This window comes from Melanerpes formicivorus, unplaced genomic scaffold, assembly GCF_026170545.1.
Source record: "Melanerpes formicivorus ecotype bairdi unplaced genomic scaffold, bMelFor1.0.p_v2 SCAF_8, whole genome shotgun sequence".
Classification (NCBI taxonomy): domain Eukaryota; kingdom Metazoa; phylum Chordata; class Aves; order Piciformes; family Picidae; genus Melanerpes; species Melanerpes formicivorus.
Genome location: NW_027142360.1, coordinates 4974176 through 4990957, shown reverse-complemented (window position 1 = coordinate 4990957; position 16782 = coordinate 4974176). Strand labels below are relative to the sequence as shown.

The window sequence follows — 16782 nt, the reverse complement described above, 5'->3', positions numbered from 1 at the left end:
CAGGGAGGTTGCCTCCCCGGGCAACCTGTGCCAGTGCCTCAACACCCTCATGGGGAAGAACTTCTTCCTAACATCCAATCTGAATCTACTCATTCCTAGTTTTTTCCATTCCCCCCAGTCCTATCACTCTCTGACACCCTAAAAAGTCACTCCCCAGCTATCTTGTAGGCCCCCTTCAGATCCTGGAAGGTTACAGTAAGGTCTCCTCGGGGCCTTCTCTTCTCCAGGCTGAACAGTCAGAGATAAGGCAGCCAGAAGCAGCAGAAAGAAAGGGAAAGAACTACCTGTAGCACAAAACATAAGATACTCAACAAACCAATGGGATGATCTGAACCTATCTAGTATTTTTATTCTGTGTCCAATCCCTCACATTATTTTTCTTCTACACAGAGTCTCTGGAACTTGCCTATTTACAATTAGTGTTTAAGCTAGGCACTAACTCTAAACTGTAACAGGTACCTGCAGTGACATTTGGTTAATTAGCCAATGGCAACACCAACTGCTTCCTTCATAAAGCAAACATTGCTGGGGTAGCCATGCTTTGACATCTCCTGTGTCAGTGCAAGCTCAGTATACTTTCATGTGACCTCAGATACCTTGCTCAGCCCCCACAAATACAAAATAGAAGTGTCTTGCTTACTGCTGCCCTTCAACTTGGTGCACTTTCCTGCCTCCAACCCCCTGAGGTTCAGTTCAGTTCTTGACCTGGGACTTCACATCCCACTGATCCATGCACAGGCACACAAAGAATTAAACCCACCACTCCTTAGGTAGTTTTGGATTTTTCATCTGCTTCTTCACAAGTGTGACATTTAATATTCCTTCAATTTCTTGGTACTGTCACTGTATTGCAAGAAAGTACTTGGAGGTGCCCTCAGAGTAATGCCATGTCAGGTAATTCAGGCCTGCTTCTGAAAAGCAGCTGCCATTTAGAGGAATTATTGCCCAGAAAGCCTTTCTCACCTTTTTCTCCCAGGAAATGAGATGAATTTAGCACAAAATAAGTTGTTCTATGTAGAGAATTGAAATGTGCCCTGCTACCTAAAGCCTTCAGAAAATTCCAAGCATGTGTGTGGATTTTGTTGCTTTTTAATCAACAGTAAACAAAGGTATTGCCTTTTTAAACATTGTGAAAGCTTTTTGTTGTTGGGAGGACATAAGGGTGAATTTAAAATAGTAATTAGTGTTTTGTATGCAAGTTTTAGTACAAATCAGGGGCAAGCTACTCCAAGGCCCCCTGTTAGCAGCTGTGTTATGGAAAGGCACCTAAGAATTTTCTAGTTTTGGTCTCCTGCCTTCCTCAAGCATTCTACACTAGCAGGTTGAGGGTCAGGCATTGTGCACCAGCAGGCTTGGGGGCAGGCACTGTGCAGCAGCAGGCTTGAGGGCAGGCACTGTGCAGCAGCAGGCTTGGGGGCAGGCACTGTGCAGCAGCAGGCTTGAGGGCAGGCACTGTGCACCAGCAGGCTTGGGGGCAGGCACTGTGCAGCAGCAGGCTTGAGGGCAGGCACTGTGCACCGGCAGGCTTGGGGGCAGGCACTGTGCAGCAGCAGGCTTGGGGGCAGGCACTGTGCAGCAGCAGGCTTGGGGGCAGGCACTGTGCAGCAGCAGGCTTGGGGGCAGGCACTGTGCACCGGCAGGCTTGGGGGCAGGCACTGTGCAGCAGCAGGCTTGGGGGCAGGCACTGTGCAGCAGCAGGCTTGGGGGCAGGCACTGTGCAGCAGCAGGCTTGAGGGCAGGCACTGTGCACCAGCAGGCTTGGGGGCAGGCACTGTGCAGCAGCAGGCTTGAGGGCAGGCACTGTGCACCGGCAGGCTTGGGGGCAGGCATTGTGCACCAGCAGGCTTGGGGGCAGGCACTGTGCAGCAGCAGGCTTGGGGGCAGGCATTGTGCACGAGCAGGCTTGGGGGCAGGCACTGTGCAGCAGCAGGCTTGGGGGCAGGCACTGTGCAGCAGCAGGCTTGGGGGCAGGCATTCTGCACTATCAGATTTAGGGTCCATCTTCACACAGTGTTCCTAGATTTTTGCCTTACTTTTGTAATATATATATTTTAATCTTATAGTGGGAAACAATGCACATCAGAGGATCAGAGCATTTTAGGTGTTGGAAGGGACCTCTGGAGATAATCTAGTCCAAGCCTGCCAGAGCAGGACCATGGAATCTGGCATAGGTTGCACAAGAACACATCCAGGCAGGGCTTGAAAGTCTTCAGAGAAGAAGATTCAAGGGAAGGATTTTTGGCTCTTAAGGGATGCAGCTCTCTTGGAGCAGTTCTCTTTTTGGAGACAATAAAGCTTCCCCTGCAAAAGTTTGGATAAACTGTCCTTGGAAAGCTTGTCACAGTGAAATTTTGTTAGTCAAAAAACCCAGAGACAAAACCAATTGAGTAAGAAGTCTGCCAAGCAAAGGAAGATAACATGGTACATATTAGATTACTTAAAACACTGTTTGGTGTTATGCCTCACAAGATATGGAAGAACAAAGGTGCCAAAACCTAAGTTATTGCCAGTGATTTTTGAACAGCAAAAAGGAGTTAGTGAAGTTAAAGGCAGAATGATCTGAAATGTAGTTCTCAATATATTAAGAACCAAACTAGAAAATAGTCAAGATGAGACAAACCTAAAATTAATATTCTGATGATACTGAGACACTTGAATGCCATTGGAATGTGCTACCCAGGGAGGTGGTGGAGTCACCATCCCTGGAGGTGTTCAAGAGGGGATTGGATGTGGCACTTGGTGCCATGGTTTAGTCATGAGGTCTGTGGTGACAGGTTGGACTCGATGATCTTTGAGGTCTCTTCCAACCTTAGTGATTCTGTGATACTGTGATTCTGTGTTCAGAGAAGGGCAACAAAGTTGGGGAGAGGTCTGGAGCACAGCCCTGTGAGGAGAGGCGAGAATAATTGGCCATTGGAATGTGCTGCCCAGGGAGGTGGTGGAGTCACCATCACTGGAGGTGTTCACAAAAAGCTTGGATGTGGCATTTGGAGCCATGGTTTAGTTGTCAGGAGGTGTTAGGTATTAGGTGATAGGTTGGACTTGATGATCTCTGAGGTCTTTTCCATCCTTATTGATTCTATGATTCTCACACCCTCCCCTAGTCAGCTCCCCAAAACTGCTCAGCAGATGTTGGCTGAATGCTTCCCTGCTGCTTTACATTTCCATGCAGGTTTTTTGGCTTACATTGTGCTCCCTCTCCATAATAATCAAGTAAGAAAAAGACAATATAGCATTGAACAGAAAAAAAAGGGGGGGGGGGGGGGGGGGGGGGAAACATTCACGTTTACTCTTCTAATGATTGTAAGAATCTAATTTCTTAGTTATAAGTGGGGAAAAAATGGAGGGGGAGAATGCACTGCGGTATTTCAGCTGCTTGTGTTTCAGGGAGTTGATTTGATTTTTTTTCATGGTAGTAATGTTGGTTGGATTGGTAGTTTGGTGCTAACTTAGCCAAAAGACCATAAAATAATGACATCTATATCCCAGTTCACTGAAGGTGTTTGTGTGCCTGGCACCTGGGATGTCAGGCTTCAGTTTCATGACTGCTGCTAACTCCCTCATGGTCTCAGGCAAGTTGTTTAACCTCGGTACCTTGGCTCCCTGCACTGCTGCCTCCTCAGCACATCCCTAGGGGAAAAGTGCTGAGCTGCTTAATAGCTGTGAAATGCTGTAGGTGCTCAGCTGGAAAAAGCTGCATGAGTGCAAAATGCTTTTTGTCTGCAGCAAATGGACCACCCTGGAGTAGGTGCTAGCAGAATAATTATTCTTTCATAAGGCAGCTGTAATAACTCATTTAATGAAGAGCACTGGAAAAATCAGATGAGGATTTGAGTGTTCATCTCTTGCTGCTAATTGGCCTGGTGTCTCTGAGTCACACTGCTCTCCTGAGGACCAATGCTACATCTCAAGAGCATGGGGAGAGAGAGTGCATGTGGCTGCCCTCCCTGCAGGGCAGGGACTGCCCTGCCATCTGGCAAAGGGCACTGGAAGTTCCTGCTCATGAGAACTTTGGTTTTTGTAGTTTCCACTCCTGAATCTCAAGATCACAGAATCACAGAAGCATTCAGTTGGAACAGACCCTCAGGATCACCAAGTCCAACCCAGAACCCTACTCTACAGGGGTCACCCCTAAACCATAGCCCCAAGCACCACATCCAAACTACTTTTAAACACATCCAGGGTTGGTGACTCTGCCACCTCCCTGGGCAGCACATTCCAGTGCCTGACCACTCTTGCTGGGAAATGTTTTTTCCTAATGTCCAGTCTAAACCTACCTAAAAATTTAAGATATAGCCACAAACACAGCTCCCACTGAAGGGGTTTCAAGTTGGAGCCAGTTTAGCGATGAGGACTTCAAATGACAGGGTCAGCTGGTGATAGAATCATAGAATCAACAAGGTTGGAAAAGACCTCAGAGATCATCAAGTCCAGGCTGTCACCCAACACCTCATGACTAACTAAACCATGGCTTCAAGTACCACATCCAATCCCTTCTTCAACACTTCCAGGAACAGTGACTCCAGCACCTCCCTGGGCAGCACATTCCAATAGCTAACAACTCTCTCTGGGAAGAACTTTCTCCTCACCTCCAGCCTAAACCTCCCCTGGCACAGCTTGAGACTGTGTCCTCTTGTTCTGGTGCTGGTTGCCTGGGAGAAGAGACCAACCCCCTCCTGGCTATAACCTCCCTTCAGGTAGATGTAGACAGCAAGAAGGTCTCCCCTGAGCCTCCTCTTCTCCAGGCTAAACAACCCCAGCTCCCTCAGGCTCTCTTCATAGGGCTTATGGTCAAGGCTTCATTGCCTTTCTCTGGACACATTCAAGCGTCTCAATGTCCTTCTTACATTGAGGGGCCCAGAACTGGACACAGGACTAACCAGTGCTGAGTACAGGGCACAATGACTTCCCTGTTCCTGCTGGCCACACTATTCTTGATGCAGGCCAGGATGCCATTGGCCTTCTTGGCCACCTGGGCACACTGCTGGGGGAAAAGACCTCAAATGTGCAGCTTCAATACCATAGTGTAAAGAAGCAAGCTGCCTGGCTTGTTTCTCTCTTGGGAAATGGGGTTAAATTATATATATATATATATATATATATATATATATAAAAAATATATATATAAATATATATATTGTTTTTTTTACTAGCAGCAGAGTTTTATTGCTGGATTTAATGAGGGGTTTTGTAAAGGATAACTGTTTCAGTGCAATTTTCTAAATCCTTGAATACAGCTAGAGCTGTGCTTGTGATGAATTGTGGTGGTTTTCCCTCATTAAGGTCCTTAATTAGGCTATCACGTTCCCTTTTGTATTTCTTTGACTTCGGTCATGGGCAGTGAAAGGGTGACATAAACGAGCTGCTAGATACTGTAATCCTGCAATAGATGGGTAATTTCACTTGGGAGGTTTTATTTCTTCTACAGGCTTACTGAGCATTTTCTGGCTTTCCATGTACATCTCTAACAAAAGCTCCAAGTGGCTTCTCAGGGCAGCTCTTTTCAAAGCCGCTCAGTCATTTGTTTATGAGGCGTGTTGCTGTAGTGATATCCGAGAGATGACATGGACCTTGCCCCAGAGAAACTGCTGTTCCAAAGAATATCCAGTGCAATATTAATGCAGGGAGATGACTTAGGGTAGAAATTCTTTATCCTGATCCTTTTGATCTCCCTGTTTGCGTGTTTGAAATGCAGAAGTGATTAACTTTTCATGGCAGAACCGCGAGCACCTGAGGACGCCTGAATGCCGACGAGGACCCTGGGGGTCCTGGATTAAGCGACCTCGGCGCTGCTGCTGCTGACACTAATCCACTTTGTGGCTTTGTTTCTGTTTTTTGTCTTCCAGCCTCCCAGTGTTCCCGACTACCCTCCGTCCGATGGGTATGCATTCAGTAACACAGTGTACAAAAGAGGGCCTCTGCTGGACCAGGGGGCGGCGGTGGCCGCCTTTAAGCAAACTGTTAGCCGCCATGTAGATAGGTAACACTGACTCGACGGCGTACGTGGTGCTGTGGATAACTGTCCCCACTGATTGCTCTTGGGGTGGCAGTGTCTGTCATTACCTCTGGCTGTGTGTGGAGCAGATCATTATTTCTCTGAGCAAGCGACTCTTGGTTTAGCAGTGGGTATTCTGCTTCTGCTTCTCTGAGGCACATCATTAAAACTCCTGAAGTATCATTCCTCTGTTTATGTTTGCTGCTCAGTCAATGCTTGTGTCAAAAATCAGAGAGTGGAATTCCACCCCAGATGAGAATACAGAATCCTCCTATTTGGGTGCAGATTTGCTGCTTTGTTTCAGAGTCTTAAATATGTTCTGCTCTTTTTAGAACTCCAAAGACTGACAAGTCTGCTCTCAGGTTCACCTGTCCTGCTTTTGAATGATTGACTGATTTGATTTGGTGGCTCACTTAGTGCTCTGTAGTCTCCTCCTTTATGTTTTCTGGGCTGGTACACAAATACCCCCTTTAAGAACAGCAACTCCTCATTTCTCCCATTTTCTTTTAAATATTGCAGAAAATGCTCTGAAAAGTTTGGCTAGCAACCAGTGTCTTTTGCACATCCTCTTTTATCTCCTTCATTTTAGCCTAAATTTGAATAGCTTGACAAGATCCAATGCAGAGATCCCTTGGAGTCTCAGCCTTGGCTGTGAGGAAAATTTATACCAGCAGAAGCTGTGGAAATACATTTCTAAAGCAATGCTGGAGCTGCTCCCCCATACAGATCATGTTCTGTATACACCATATGAACAGTATCTTGGCTTACATACCAGGGAAGATGGCTGAGTTTTTTTTAACCCAGTGGCTGCCTAAAAGAGCATTGCTGGAAGCCTTTGCATAAAGCCCTAGTTTTGAGCCAGGTGCTAAATGATGCTGTTGTTAACCTGCATGCAAAAACAACAACCCAAAATTCCCATGTGGTGTGCAGGCTGAAGACTCAATTATTTTCCTGACCTTTCTCTCTATTCCTCACAACAACAGCAGAAGTAATCCTCTCTCAATCATTATCTCAAATTTGGTTGCTTCTTGAGTTCTTGTCCCAGGACCAGTCTAGATGATACGTGCTCTAAATTCCTCTCTTTCTTATCTGCAGTGTGATAAGACCTGTTTTGTCTATTCAGAGTAAGAGTATTCCATGCAAATGTTGCTGCCTCCATTTCAGGTTTAGAGAGTGAGTCTTACTGCCTTGAACCACTGATGCTATCAGCGTAGCTGCCTGCAGCTGAAAGAGTCACCCAAGCCTCCTTTGTGGAGGGCAAAGAGAAATGGCTGTTTCTAAGTAGTTCATGTAAGGTGAAATTAGTCTCTTAAAAGATATGGAATGAGACATGCTGTAGTGCTGCCCATTTCTGCCCACTGATTGCAGGAAGGAGTCTAGATGGCTGGTGCTGATGCACACATCCGCAGTGTGCCTCTATCTTCCCTTCTCTTCAGCATGACACAAACCCCCATTTGTTAATTGACTCCTGAGACAAACCAAGTGCCTGGTAGGAACTCATTACTGGGGGAAAACTTTTAATATGCATTACCTCGAATAACTTCCCTTTAAAGATGAATTTTAAAGCACCTGTGAAGAAGCAGGTAGAGGAATGAGTTTTGCAGGGGGAGGGAGGAATTGAAGCTAATCCTTTCAAAGGGTCCTTGTTGAAAGGTGGCATTCCTAGCGAGTCAGTGGCTAAGCCACCCACTGCTTTCTGAAGGATGTGTGGGCTGCACCTTGTCCAGTGAAATTTTAATCACAGTAAGCCTCATTTCAACGTGCCAGGACCTCCAGTGAGGTGTGTTTTCCCTGGCTGATGAAAACCAAGTGTCAGGATCTTAAACTTTCAGTGTGAGATTAGGTATATCTGTGACTCTCTCTGGTGCTGAAAGAGTACTGAACAGCTTTTCAGCAAGCAGTGTGGGGTTTCAAAGCAGTGTGCTGTGCAGTTCTATTTTGCACTCCCCTTTGAATAGAAGCACCCTGCAAGTCGATGCAAGCCACTAGGCTCTTAAGCAGCATGTGCTGCAGAGCAGAGGGCTGCAGCTGCAGTGTAACAGATAGGCAGCAGCGAGGGGGTGGAGGGAAGTGTTGAGGGTGTTTGTGCCCTGAGTAAATCATTAAGCTGTGCTTGAAGAATTATGGTTTCCTCAGAAGCATAAAGCAATTGCCTGGACCACGTTCTGAGGATGTTGTGGTTGATTGCAACAGAGTGGAGTGAAAGTGAAATGTATGCTTTGAAAAAATTGCCTCATGAGTTATGGTTGGTTGTTTTGTTTTAGGGTAGTTAGGTGTGGACAAGGTAGGAAGGCACAGGTAGTGAAATGAGTTTGGAAAGGCAACCCAAGAGTAAAAGCAGCTTCAGAGGTTTATTAGTCATATTCCTGAGATAGTAAGAAGGGAGTTTAAAACTTTTGAGTGGGTGGAGGCAAAACTTGGGATGACATCTTTCACCCTTACAACAGCTGTTCTGCAGCCTGGGCTTCATCCCACGGTTTTCACTCTCTCTCTAAACACTTTGAGTGATTTCTCTCTCTTTGAAAATCATCTTTCAATCTAAATACAACTCCTCCTTTGTTCTGCTCTTCAAGTCAAGTGAGACAGTTCTCCACAGCCATGCAATAGCTAGGTAACTGCTGGATTGCTCAGGCACACCTGGGACCCAGGCTTACGCGGCAGTGCCACCTGCAACCATCTTCATTTGCATCCCTGCGCTGCGATGCACGCGACATTTCAAGCCACTGACTGCTTCATGTTTTCATTATCCATTTGGATTTATTTGGTTTGAAACCTTGCTGCCTGGTATGGATTTTGGTTGTTGGGTGTAGTTTGCAGTAAGTGAATAACGTTACTGTTTCTTTTGGACCTGTTTTGAGGGTGCTGGGGGACTCTTCTCAACTTGAAGAGATACTTCCTCCGAGCGCTTCTTGCCCAAAGGCATTCTGAATAAGGTCTTTCATCACAGGATAAAGAAAGACACAAAGTCAAACACAAAGTGGCATGAGCCCTGTGATTGCCAAGGAGTTATGTTTCATTTTTTTAATTGCTCCAGTAGCCTGAGTGTTGTTAGAGTGGATGGTATTTGGTGATCAGTTAAGACAACTGATCTAGGTGAACATCTTATTTAGAGATTAATTCCAGTGGTGTTCGGGGGCAGGGGGGGAGAGGGGAATAATCTAAAATACAAAAATACTGAAATATCTAAAATTGAATTATGGTTTTGAAACACAGAGCTTCCTACAGAGCAGTTATGTACTCAGTATAGTAGTTTGTTTATGTAGGAAATGACTGCCTAACCTCCTGCAGGAAAACAGGCTAAATACAGCATGCGTGTTTGCTTCGAAACGATGGCACCTGCTAAGCTAAGTTGTCATCATGCAAGTAGTGAGCCAATAAAGCTTGCTACTTGTTGAAGTCAGCCACCCCTTTTTGGTGGTTTTATTTCTAATTTGATTCTTTTTTGTTTGCTTGCCCTTTTTTCTTTTTTGGCACTTAGACCTGTGTGTTAGGAACTCCAGCAGCCATCAGGTTATGGTGGGGTGGATATTTTGTGTGTGTGTGTGTCTAAGCGTTTTGCAGGCTGCTGCTGGAAGAAGGCATTTTGGCTGTCTTTTGTTTGGTTGGATTGTCATGCTGAACAACAGGGCTGATCTTTGCTTTGCAGAAACTATGAAGCACACAGTAAAGCCCAGACCAAGAAGTATGCCAAATGCAAGTATGAATTTATGGCAAGAAACAACAGTGAACTTTCTGTCATGAAGGAAGAGATCGTAGAGGTAATTCTTTCAAAGAGAAACCACAAATTTCTGGTACTGCTCCAAGCTGAGGATCCCTTCCCTGTGGACACTCTGGCTGTCTTTAATGATTACTTCTATGTGTTTGATTGATCTCCTTTAATATAGGCAGTTAATTAATTTGTTTTGCATCATAGACCAGATAATCAAATTATGTGCTGAAATAGAAATATTTGATGTGTGTTTCTCCTGTCTTGTCTAATCGTAGTATAGAATAGAATGAACCAGGTTGGAAAAGACCTTTGAGATCATTGAGTCCAACCTATCACCCAACACCATCTAATCAACTAAACCATGGCACTAAGTGCCTCATCCAGGCTCTTTGGAAACACTTGCAGTGATGGTGACTCCACCACCTCCCCAGGCAGCACATTCCAATGGCCAATCTCTCTTTCTGGGAAGAATTTCTTCCTAACATCCAGCCTAAACTTCCCCTGGTGCAGCTTGAGACTGTGTCCTCTTGTTCTGTCACAGATTGCCTGGGGGTAGAGACCAACCCCCACCTGGCTACAACCTCCCTTCAGGTAGTTGTAGACAGCAAGAAGGTCTCCCCTGAGCTTCCTCTTCTCCAGGCTACACAACCCCAGCTCCCTCAGCCTCTCCTCACAGGGCTGTGCTCCAAACCCTTCCCCAGCTTTGTTGCCCTTCTCTGGACACCTTCCAACAACTCAACATCTTTATTAAACTGAGGGGCCCAGAAGTGGACACAGTACTCAAGGTGTGGCCTAACCAGTACTGAGTACAGAGCAGAATGACCTCCCTGCTCCTGCTGGCCACACTATTCCTGATGCAGGCCAGGATGCCATTGGCCTTCTTGGCCACCTGGGCACACCGCTGGCTCATGTTCAGCATGTTGCTTGTAAAAGCCTTGTTTACCAGCATTTAAATAGTGGCTCTGGCAAACACTATGTGTGTGCACATAGGGCACAGTGAAAGACTCTGCTTTCCTGGAAGAGATGGTGTCCTGAAAGCTGGACACACTTGGAAGGGAAGGAGCAGCAAAGATGTGTGAGGTTGCCTGGCAGGTAGTCTGATTTCAGGCCTCTCCTGACCAGCCTGCTCCAGTTCCCTGTTTACTCTCCAAATTGATGCTCTCCTGGTTGCTCCTTTTGTTGCAGCACATAGGCTGTAGAGCTGCCATCCTCATGCACAAGCATTAGATTTTCCTTCTTCTGTGTCCTCTAGCACATCTGAGTTTACAGGGGTTGATTACACACTTCCCTCCCATACCCTTCCCTGAGAGCCACGTTTTGGAAAGTGCAGTATGAGCATGTAAAAGTCATGATGGTGATCATCCAGGAAACTCACAGGGCTTCCTTGGGAACATTTGTGTAAGCCCCTTTGGCAATCTCAGAACCTGGCAAAGGGATGGCTTTGTTTAGAAAAGATGCACAGGTGAGGTATTGGCAGGAGAAAAGCCTGTGAAAAATACATAACTAATTAACCAAAATTGTTTCAGATTCTGGATGACAGAAAGCAGTGGTGGAAGGTTCAGAATAAAAGTGGCAGCACAGGCTTTGTGCCAAACAACATCTTGGACCCTCTGAGGAATCAAGAAGGTGGCCTGGGATGGCCAGAGCCTGCATACACCCGCACCATCCAGGTAATGCCTTCTCTTTAGGAGCAAAACATTCTTCTAAAGTGCACATATGTGTGTGTGTGTGTGTGAGAGAGAGGAAGAGATTCACAGCAAAGCTTCCCTATTCCTATTCCACCAATACCTTCCTATTCCACCAATATCTCCCAAGAGCCTTGCACCTGCTTGTTCCACCCATGTGTCACAAGGGTCTTGTGCAGGCCGAGGCTCATTTCTGTATTGCCTCGAGTCCAACGTGAGAATGAAGTTGCCAGAGACAGAGCAAAAAACCTTTAAGGGTTGTTGTGGGTTTTTTTTTTCCTTGCTTTTATTTGCTTAGAGTTGGTAATGTTGACCCTAATGGATGTATATGTATTTATTTCAAATGCAAATATCCTTTGTGGATTGATAGCTGTTGATGCCAAAGAAGGAGTTTGAATTATTTAAGGTAGGGTCATCTTTGTTTCTCCTAGGAGAGTGAATGCTAGCTTGTATTTTTCTGGTTTGGTTTGGGTTTGATTTTGTGTTTATCCCCCCCCCCCCAGTCTTTGTGTGTCTCTGTCTTGAAGCTATGCAATTGTCATCATTTTGGGTTCATAAAAAGGCAGGTGTCTTTGCTTTGGAATTCACAAAGCAGGTATTATTCAGTTGCTATGCCTGTGCATCAGTAGCACTGGATTTTTCTGACCTAACTCTGGTTGGTTGGTTTTCCTTCCTCCTTTCCTTCCTCCCCTTCCTTCCCTTCTTCCTTCTCTTCCTTCCTTCCCTTCTTCCTTTCCTTCCTTCCCTTCTTCCTTTCCTTCCTTCCCTTCCTTCCTTCCTTCCTTCCCTTCCTTCCTTCCCTTCCTTCCTTCCCTCCTTTCTTCCCTTCCTTCCCTCCCTTCCTTCCTTCCCTTCCTTCCCTTCCTTCCTTCCCTTCCTTCCTTCCCTTCCCTTCCTTCCCTTCCTTCCTTCCCTTCCTTCCTTCCCTTCCTTCCTTCCCTTCCTTCCTTCCCTTCCCTTCCTTCCCTTCCTTCCCTTCCTTCCTTCCCTTCCTTCCTTCCCTTCCTTCCTTCCCTTCCTTCCTTCCCTTCCTTCCTTCCCTTCCTTCCTTCCCTTCCTTCCTTCCCTTCCTTCCTTCCCTTCCTTCCTTCCCTTCCTTCCTTCCCTTCCTTCCTTCCCTTCCTTCCTTCCCTTCCTTCCTTCCCTTCCTTCCTTCCCTTCCTTCCTTCCCTTCCTTCCTTCCCTTCCTTCCTTCCCTTCCCTTCCTTCCTTCCTTCCTTCCTTCCTTCCTTCCTTCCCTTCCCTTCCTTCCCTTCCTTCCTTCCCTTCCTTCCCTCCCTTCCTTCCCTCCCTTCCTTCCTTCCCTTCCTTCCTTCCCTTCCTTCCTTCCCTTCCTTCCTTCCCTTCCTTCCTTCCCTTCCTTCCTTCCCTTCCTTCCTTCCCTTCCTTCCTTCCCTTCCTTCCTTCCTTCCCTTCCTTCCTTCCTTCCCTTCCTTCCCTTCCTCCCTTCCCTTCCTCCCTTCCCTTCCTCCCTCTCTTGCTCTCTCATGGTGTGGAATTCAGTTTGGTTTTGTTGTTGTTTCTTTTATATATTGAACAGCATTAGAGGGTAAAAATAAATAAATCTTAGTATCAGTGCAGTTGTCCACCTGAGGAAGGAGATAGAGGATAAAGTTGCAATGTGTATTTTCAGACAACATTTAAGTGGACCAGAAACTCATGAAATAAGAGATTTATGTTTTCCAAGACCTGTTTCTTCTCTTTTATGCCTTACAATTTCAAAAGGTTAGGCAAACAACTTTGGTTCAAGCAGAAATTCCAGGCCTGACTCTGAATTTTTCAGTCCAAATGAAACCCAAACTTCTCTTGAAACTTGACATGAAATTAAATGTTATTCCTTGTGCCTGCCCACTGCAGCCAATGACTGGATAATGAGAAATGCCAGGATGTTGCTGTTGACACTCTCTGCTGCAGACTCATCTCAAAGTCACACAATCACAGAATGTTAGGGGCTGGAAGGGACCTCGAAAGCTCATCCAGTCCAAACCCCCCGCCAGAGCAGGAGCACCTAGAGCAGATCACACAAGAATGTATCCAAGCAAGTTTTGAATATCTCCAGAGAGGAAGACTCCACAACCCCCCTGGGCAGCCTGTTCCAGTGTTCTGTCAAGCTCACAGAGAAAACATTTGTCCTCCTGTTTCCATGGAGCTTCCTATGCCTCAACTTCCACTATTGTCCCTTGTGCTGTCATTGGGCATCACCCAGCAGAGCCTGGCTCCATCCTCTGGGCACTCACCCTGCACATCTTTATAACCATGAATGAGGTCACTCCTTAGTCTGCTCTTCTCCAAGCTAAAGAGCCCTCAGCTCCCTCAGTCTCTCCTCATAAGGAAGATGTTCTAATCCCTTTGCATTTTTGTGGCTCTGTGCTGGACTCTTTCAAGCAGTTCTCTGAGGTCCTTCTTGAACTGAGGGGCCCAGCACTGGACATAATATTCCAGATGTGGCCTCACCAGGGCAGAGCAGAGAGGGAGGAGAGCCTTTCTCAATCTACTAACCACAGCCCTTCTAATCCACCCCAGAATGGCACTGGCTTTCTTGTCTACAAGAGCACATTGCTGGCACATGGTCAATCTTCCATCCACTAGGACCCTCAGGTCCCTCTCCCCTTCACTGCTTTCCAACAGGTCAGGTGTTGCTGTGCTTGACAATGCACAGGTACTATGAAAACTGCAGCCTTTGCAGTATTTCCAGTTTTGCTATGGATATGGAACATCTGTTGAGAAACAGGTCCTGTGCTAGTCTGCAGAACATAGTGGGCTAGCTTGAGCTTGGTGGCCTTGAATCGGAGTCTCTCTGAGTGTTTTTCTATCGCTGATTGTTTGCCTGTATCGTCTGAGCTCATTCTAACCTGAGCATGGATTTTGCCTGTCTGAAATGAAGCATGCATCTGGAGTGCTTTCTTTCCACCACCCTGGTTTAAAGAGCTGACTTGTTTAACTTTTCACTGCATGCCACTTTGTCTGCTTGGAATTTGCCAAGAAACCCTGGGCAGTCTGAGTACCCTCCACAGAATCGTCACAGAAGGTTAGGGGTTGGAAGAGACCTCGAGAGATCAGCTAGTCCAGCCCCACTTTTGAGCAGAGGTTCTCCTGCTATTCTTTAATGGTTTTGAAGTTTTCTGTGTGAAATAATGACATCAAATGGGACATAACAAAATGATCATTTTCACAAAGCACCCTCCATGGACCTATGAAAATTAGGGTCAGAGAGCAGCATTTAAGATGGTTTCATTTCTTTGCCCTCCGGCAGGTTGTTCTCTCCTGTTTTCATTTGTAGCTTTATCATAATCAAATGTGAGCTTGAAATTGTTTAGGAGCACAACAAATTAACTGCCCAGGATGAAGGGAGTCTTTCCCAGGACGTCTCAGCAATGCTGTTCTTAACTTTGCAGTGCTGCTGATAGTTTCAGCACTCCTGAGCACGCTCCTTTGTCTCTTTCCCCGTGACAGACACATGCTTCATTGGGAGTCTGTTTGCATAACCCTATTTATTTTCATAACAGCGCTGTGGGACATTGCTGCTATTTCAGAGAGAAATGAGGCATTGAGGGGATGACTGCCTTGCCCAAGGTCAAACAGGAGAGCTCGTGGGCAGAGCAGGAAATGGAAGTGGTTCCTATCAGCGCCTCTGCCAGCCCTGGCAAACAAGCAGGCTCAGTGCCCGGCACTGTGCTGCTTTTGCCGGTCTCCTAAGCCATCTTGGGGTTTTGAAGCACTGCTTTCAAAGCAGGCTTTCTGCTGTGGGGAGCCACAGATAAGTGTTGTGTACAAGGTTAGCCTGTTTCTTTACAGACTAATGGCCAGCTGGCCAAAGGATGTTTGGAGATTGTTGGGAAGGATTAAAGATTCCATTGGAAGAGATCATTTTTATCGTTCAATTTCTCTACAGCCGGTCAGCCTTTCTGTGAGATACTTTGTTATCATAACTGTTCTCACTGCTGCAAAGTTTGTTTTACTCTCACTCTGTACCCTCTCCTAATCACCCCACTAGGTTAGATACTGATTGTTCACTCAGTCCCTTTCAGGATCCAGGTCCCAGATAGTTAACTTGAAAGCACTGAATCATCTAAGATAGAATAGAATAAACCAGATTGGAAAAGACCTTTGAGATCATTGAGTCCAACCTATCACCCAACACCATCTAATCAACTAAACCATGGCACCAAGCACCCCATCCAGTCTCCTCTTAAACGCCTCCAGTGATGGTGACTCCACCTGGGCAGCACATTCCAATGGGCAATCTGTCTTTCTGGGAAGAATTTCTTCCTAACATCCAGCCTAAACCTCCCCTGGCACAGCTTGAGACTGTGTCCTCTTGTTCTGGTGCTGGTTGCCTGGGAGAAGAGACCAACCCCCACCTGGCTACAACCTCCCTTCAGGGAGTTGTAGGTCTCCCCTGAGCCTCCTCTTCTCCTTATTCCACCTTAATGTACTTCTTGCTTTCTGGTTCCTCTGTTTGCAATTGCCAATGTATATGAAACTTTAGGAGTGAAGCTTAAGGCAGCTACTTTTAACCTTTCTAACCACATTGTTTGATGTGATTTGCTCCATTTCCCTCACAGCAATTGCTAGGAGAACTTTCAGAGGTAACAAAATTACTCTTCTGATACTGAACCTCAAAACCTACCTTGTTGGAGTATGTAGTCACCCCACTCTGTAGTGCATGCTTTTGGTTGGTTGTGTCAATGAATAGAAGCAATGGGGTGAATGTGTGGATGTCTTCAAAAGCTCTGGAGTTAAAAAGAGAAGCCTTAAAAAGAATTGTTCAGTCTGCTTCCAATGTGTGATGGCTTCTGGGCACCGCTCATCAAGATCTGAAGCGTGTTTGGATGTAGCTTCTTCAGGAAATCTGGAATTTCAGCTATGCTTCCAGGCTTTATTTTCACTCCAGCAAGTTGTTCCACTGAGGCTTGTGAGTGCAGTGCTACGTGGGTTTGGAACACCACCATTGGCATCTGTTGAGAGCCACATGCAGTGTTTAGCTCTTACTTCTCCTGGCTTGTGCTTGCTGTGATGTGCAGTTGAGCCTTGGTTTGTACTGAATCTTCTCTGTCATAGGATTAACAGAGCTCTGCTTTTGCCTTGCATGCTGTTTAGGAGGGGGCACGCATGAGGGTATGTTGTGGGGATAAGAATCTAGCAACTGGAATCTTTGCAGAGGGGTTAAAAAGAGCTGAGTATCACTAGAACCTTATAGTGGCTGTGAACTTTTAAAATCTATTAATGAGATGTGGGGTATCCCAAAGTACATCCTTGCAGATCATCAATTATTGTATATTTACTACCTGCCTCGTGGGGCACCGAAGGGCAGGTGGCCTAAATAGACATTACTCTGCTTGTCCTCATTCTTTATACTGTGCAGTTCATCTTTCCTGGCACTTAAAGAAGCA

At 46.1% G+C, this 16782-nt stretch overlaps 1 protein-coding gene across 5 annotated transcripts in view; it reads left to right on the top strand.

Moving 5' to 3' along the window:
• Positions 1-16782, top strand: part of EPS8 (EGFR pathway substrate 8, signaling adaptor) — a 180821-nt gene that overhangs the window by 148669 nt on the left and 15370 nt on the right. For 4 of the 5 annotated variants that reach the window (XM_068141876.1, XM_068141877.1, XM_068141875.1 and 1 more), the window contains exons 16-18: positions 5847-5980; positions 9642-9753; positions 11231-11374. In XM_068141876.1, the coding sequence (XP_067997977.1) occupies positions 5847-5980; positions 9642-9753; positions 11231-11374 (390 nt within the window). The remainder of the gene's footprint in view (positions 1-5846; positions 5981-9641; positions 9754-11230; positions 11375-16782) is intronic. The other variant, XM_068141879.1, reaches the window with a different exon arrangement.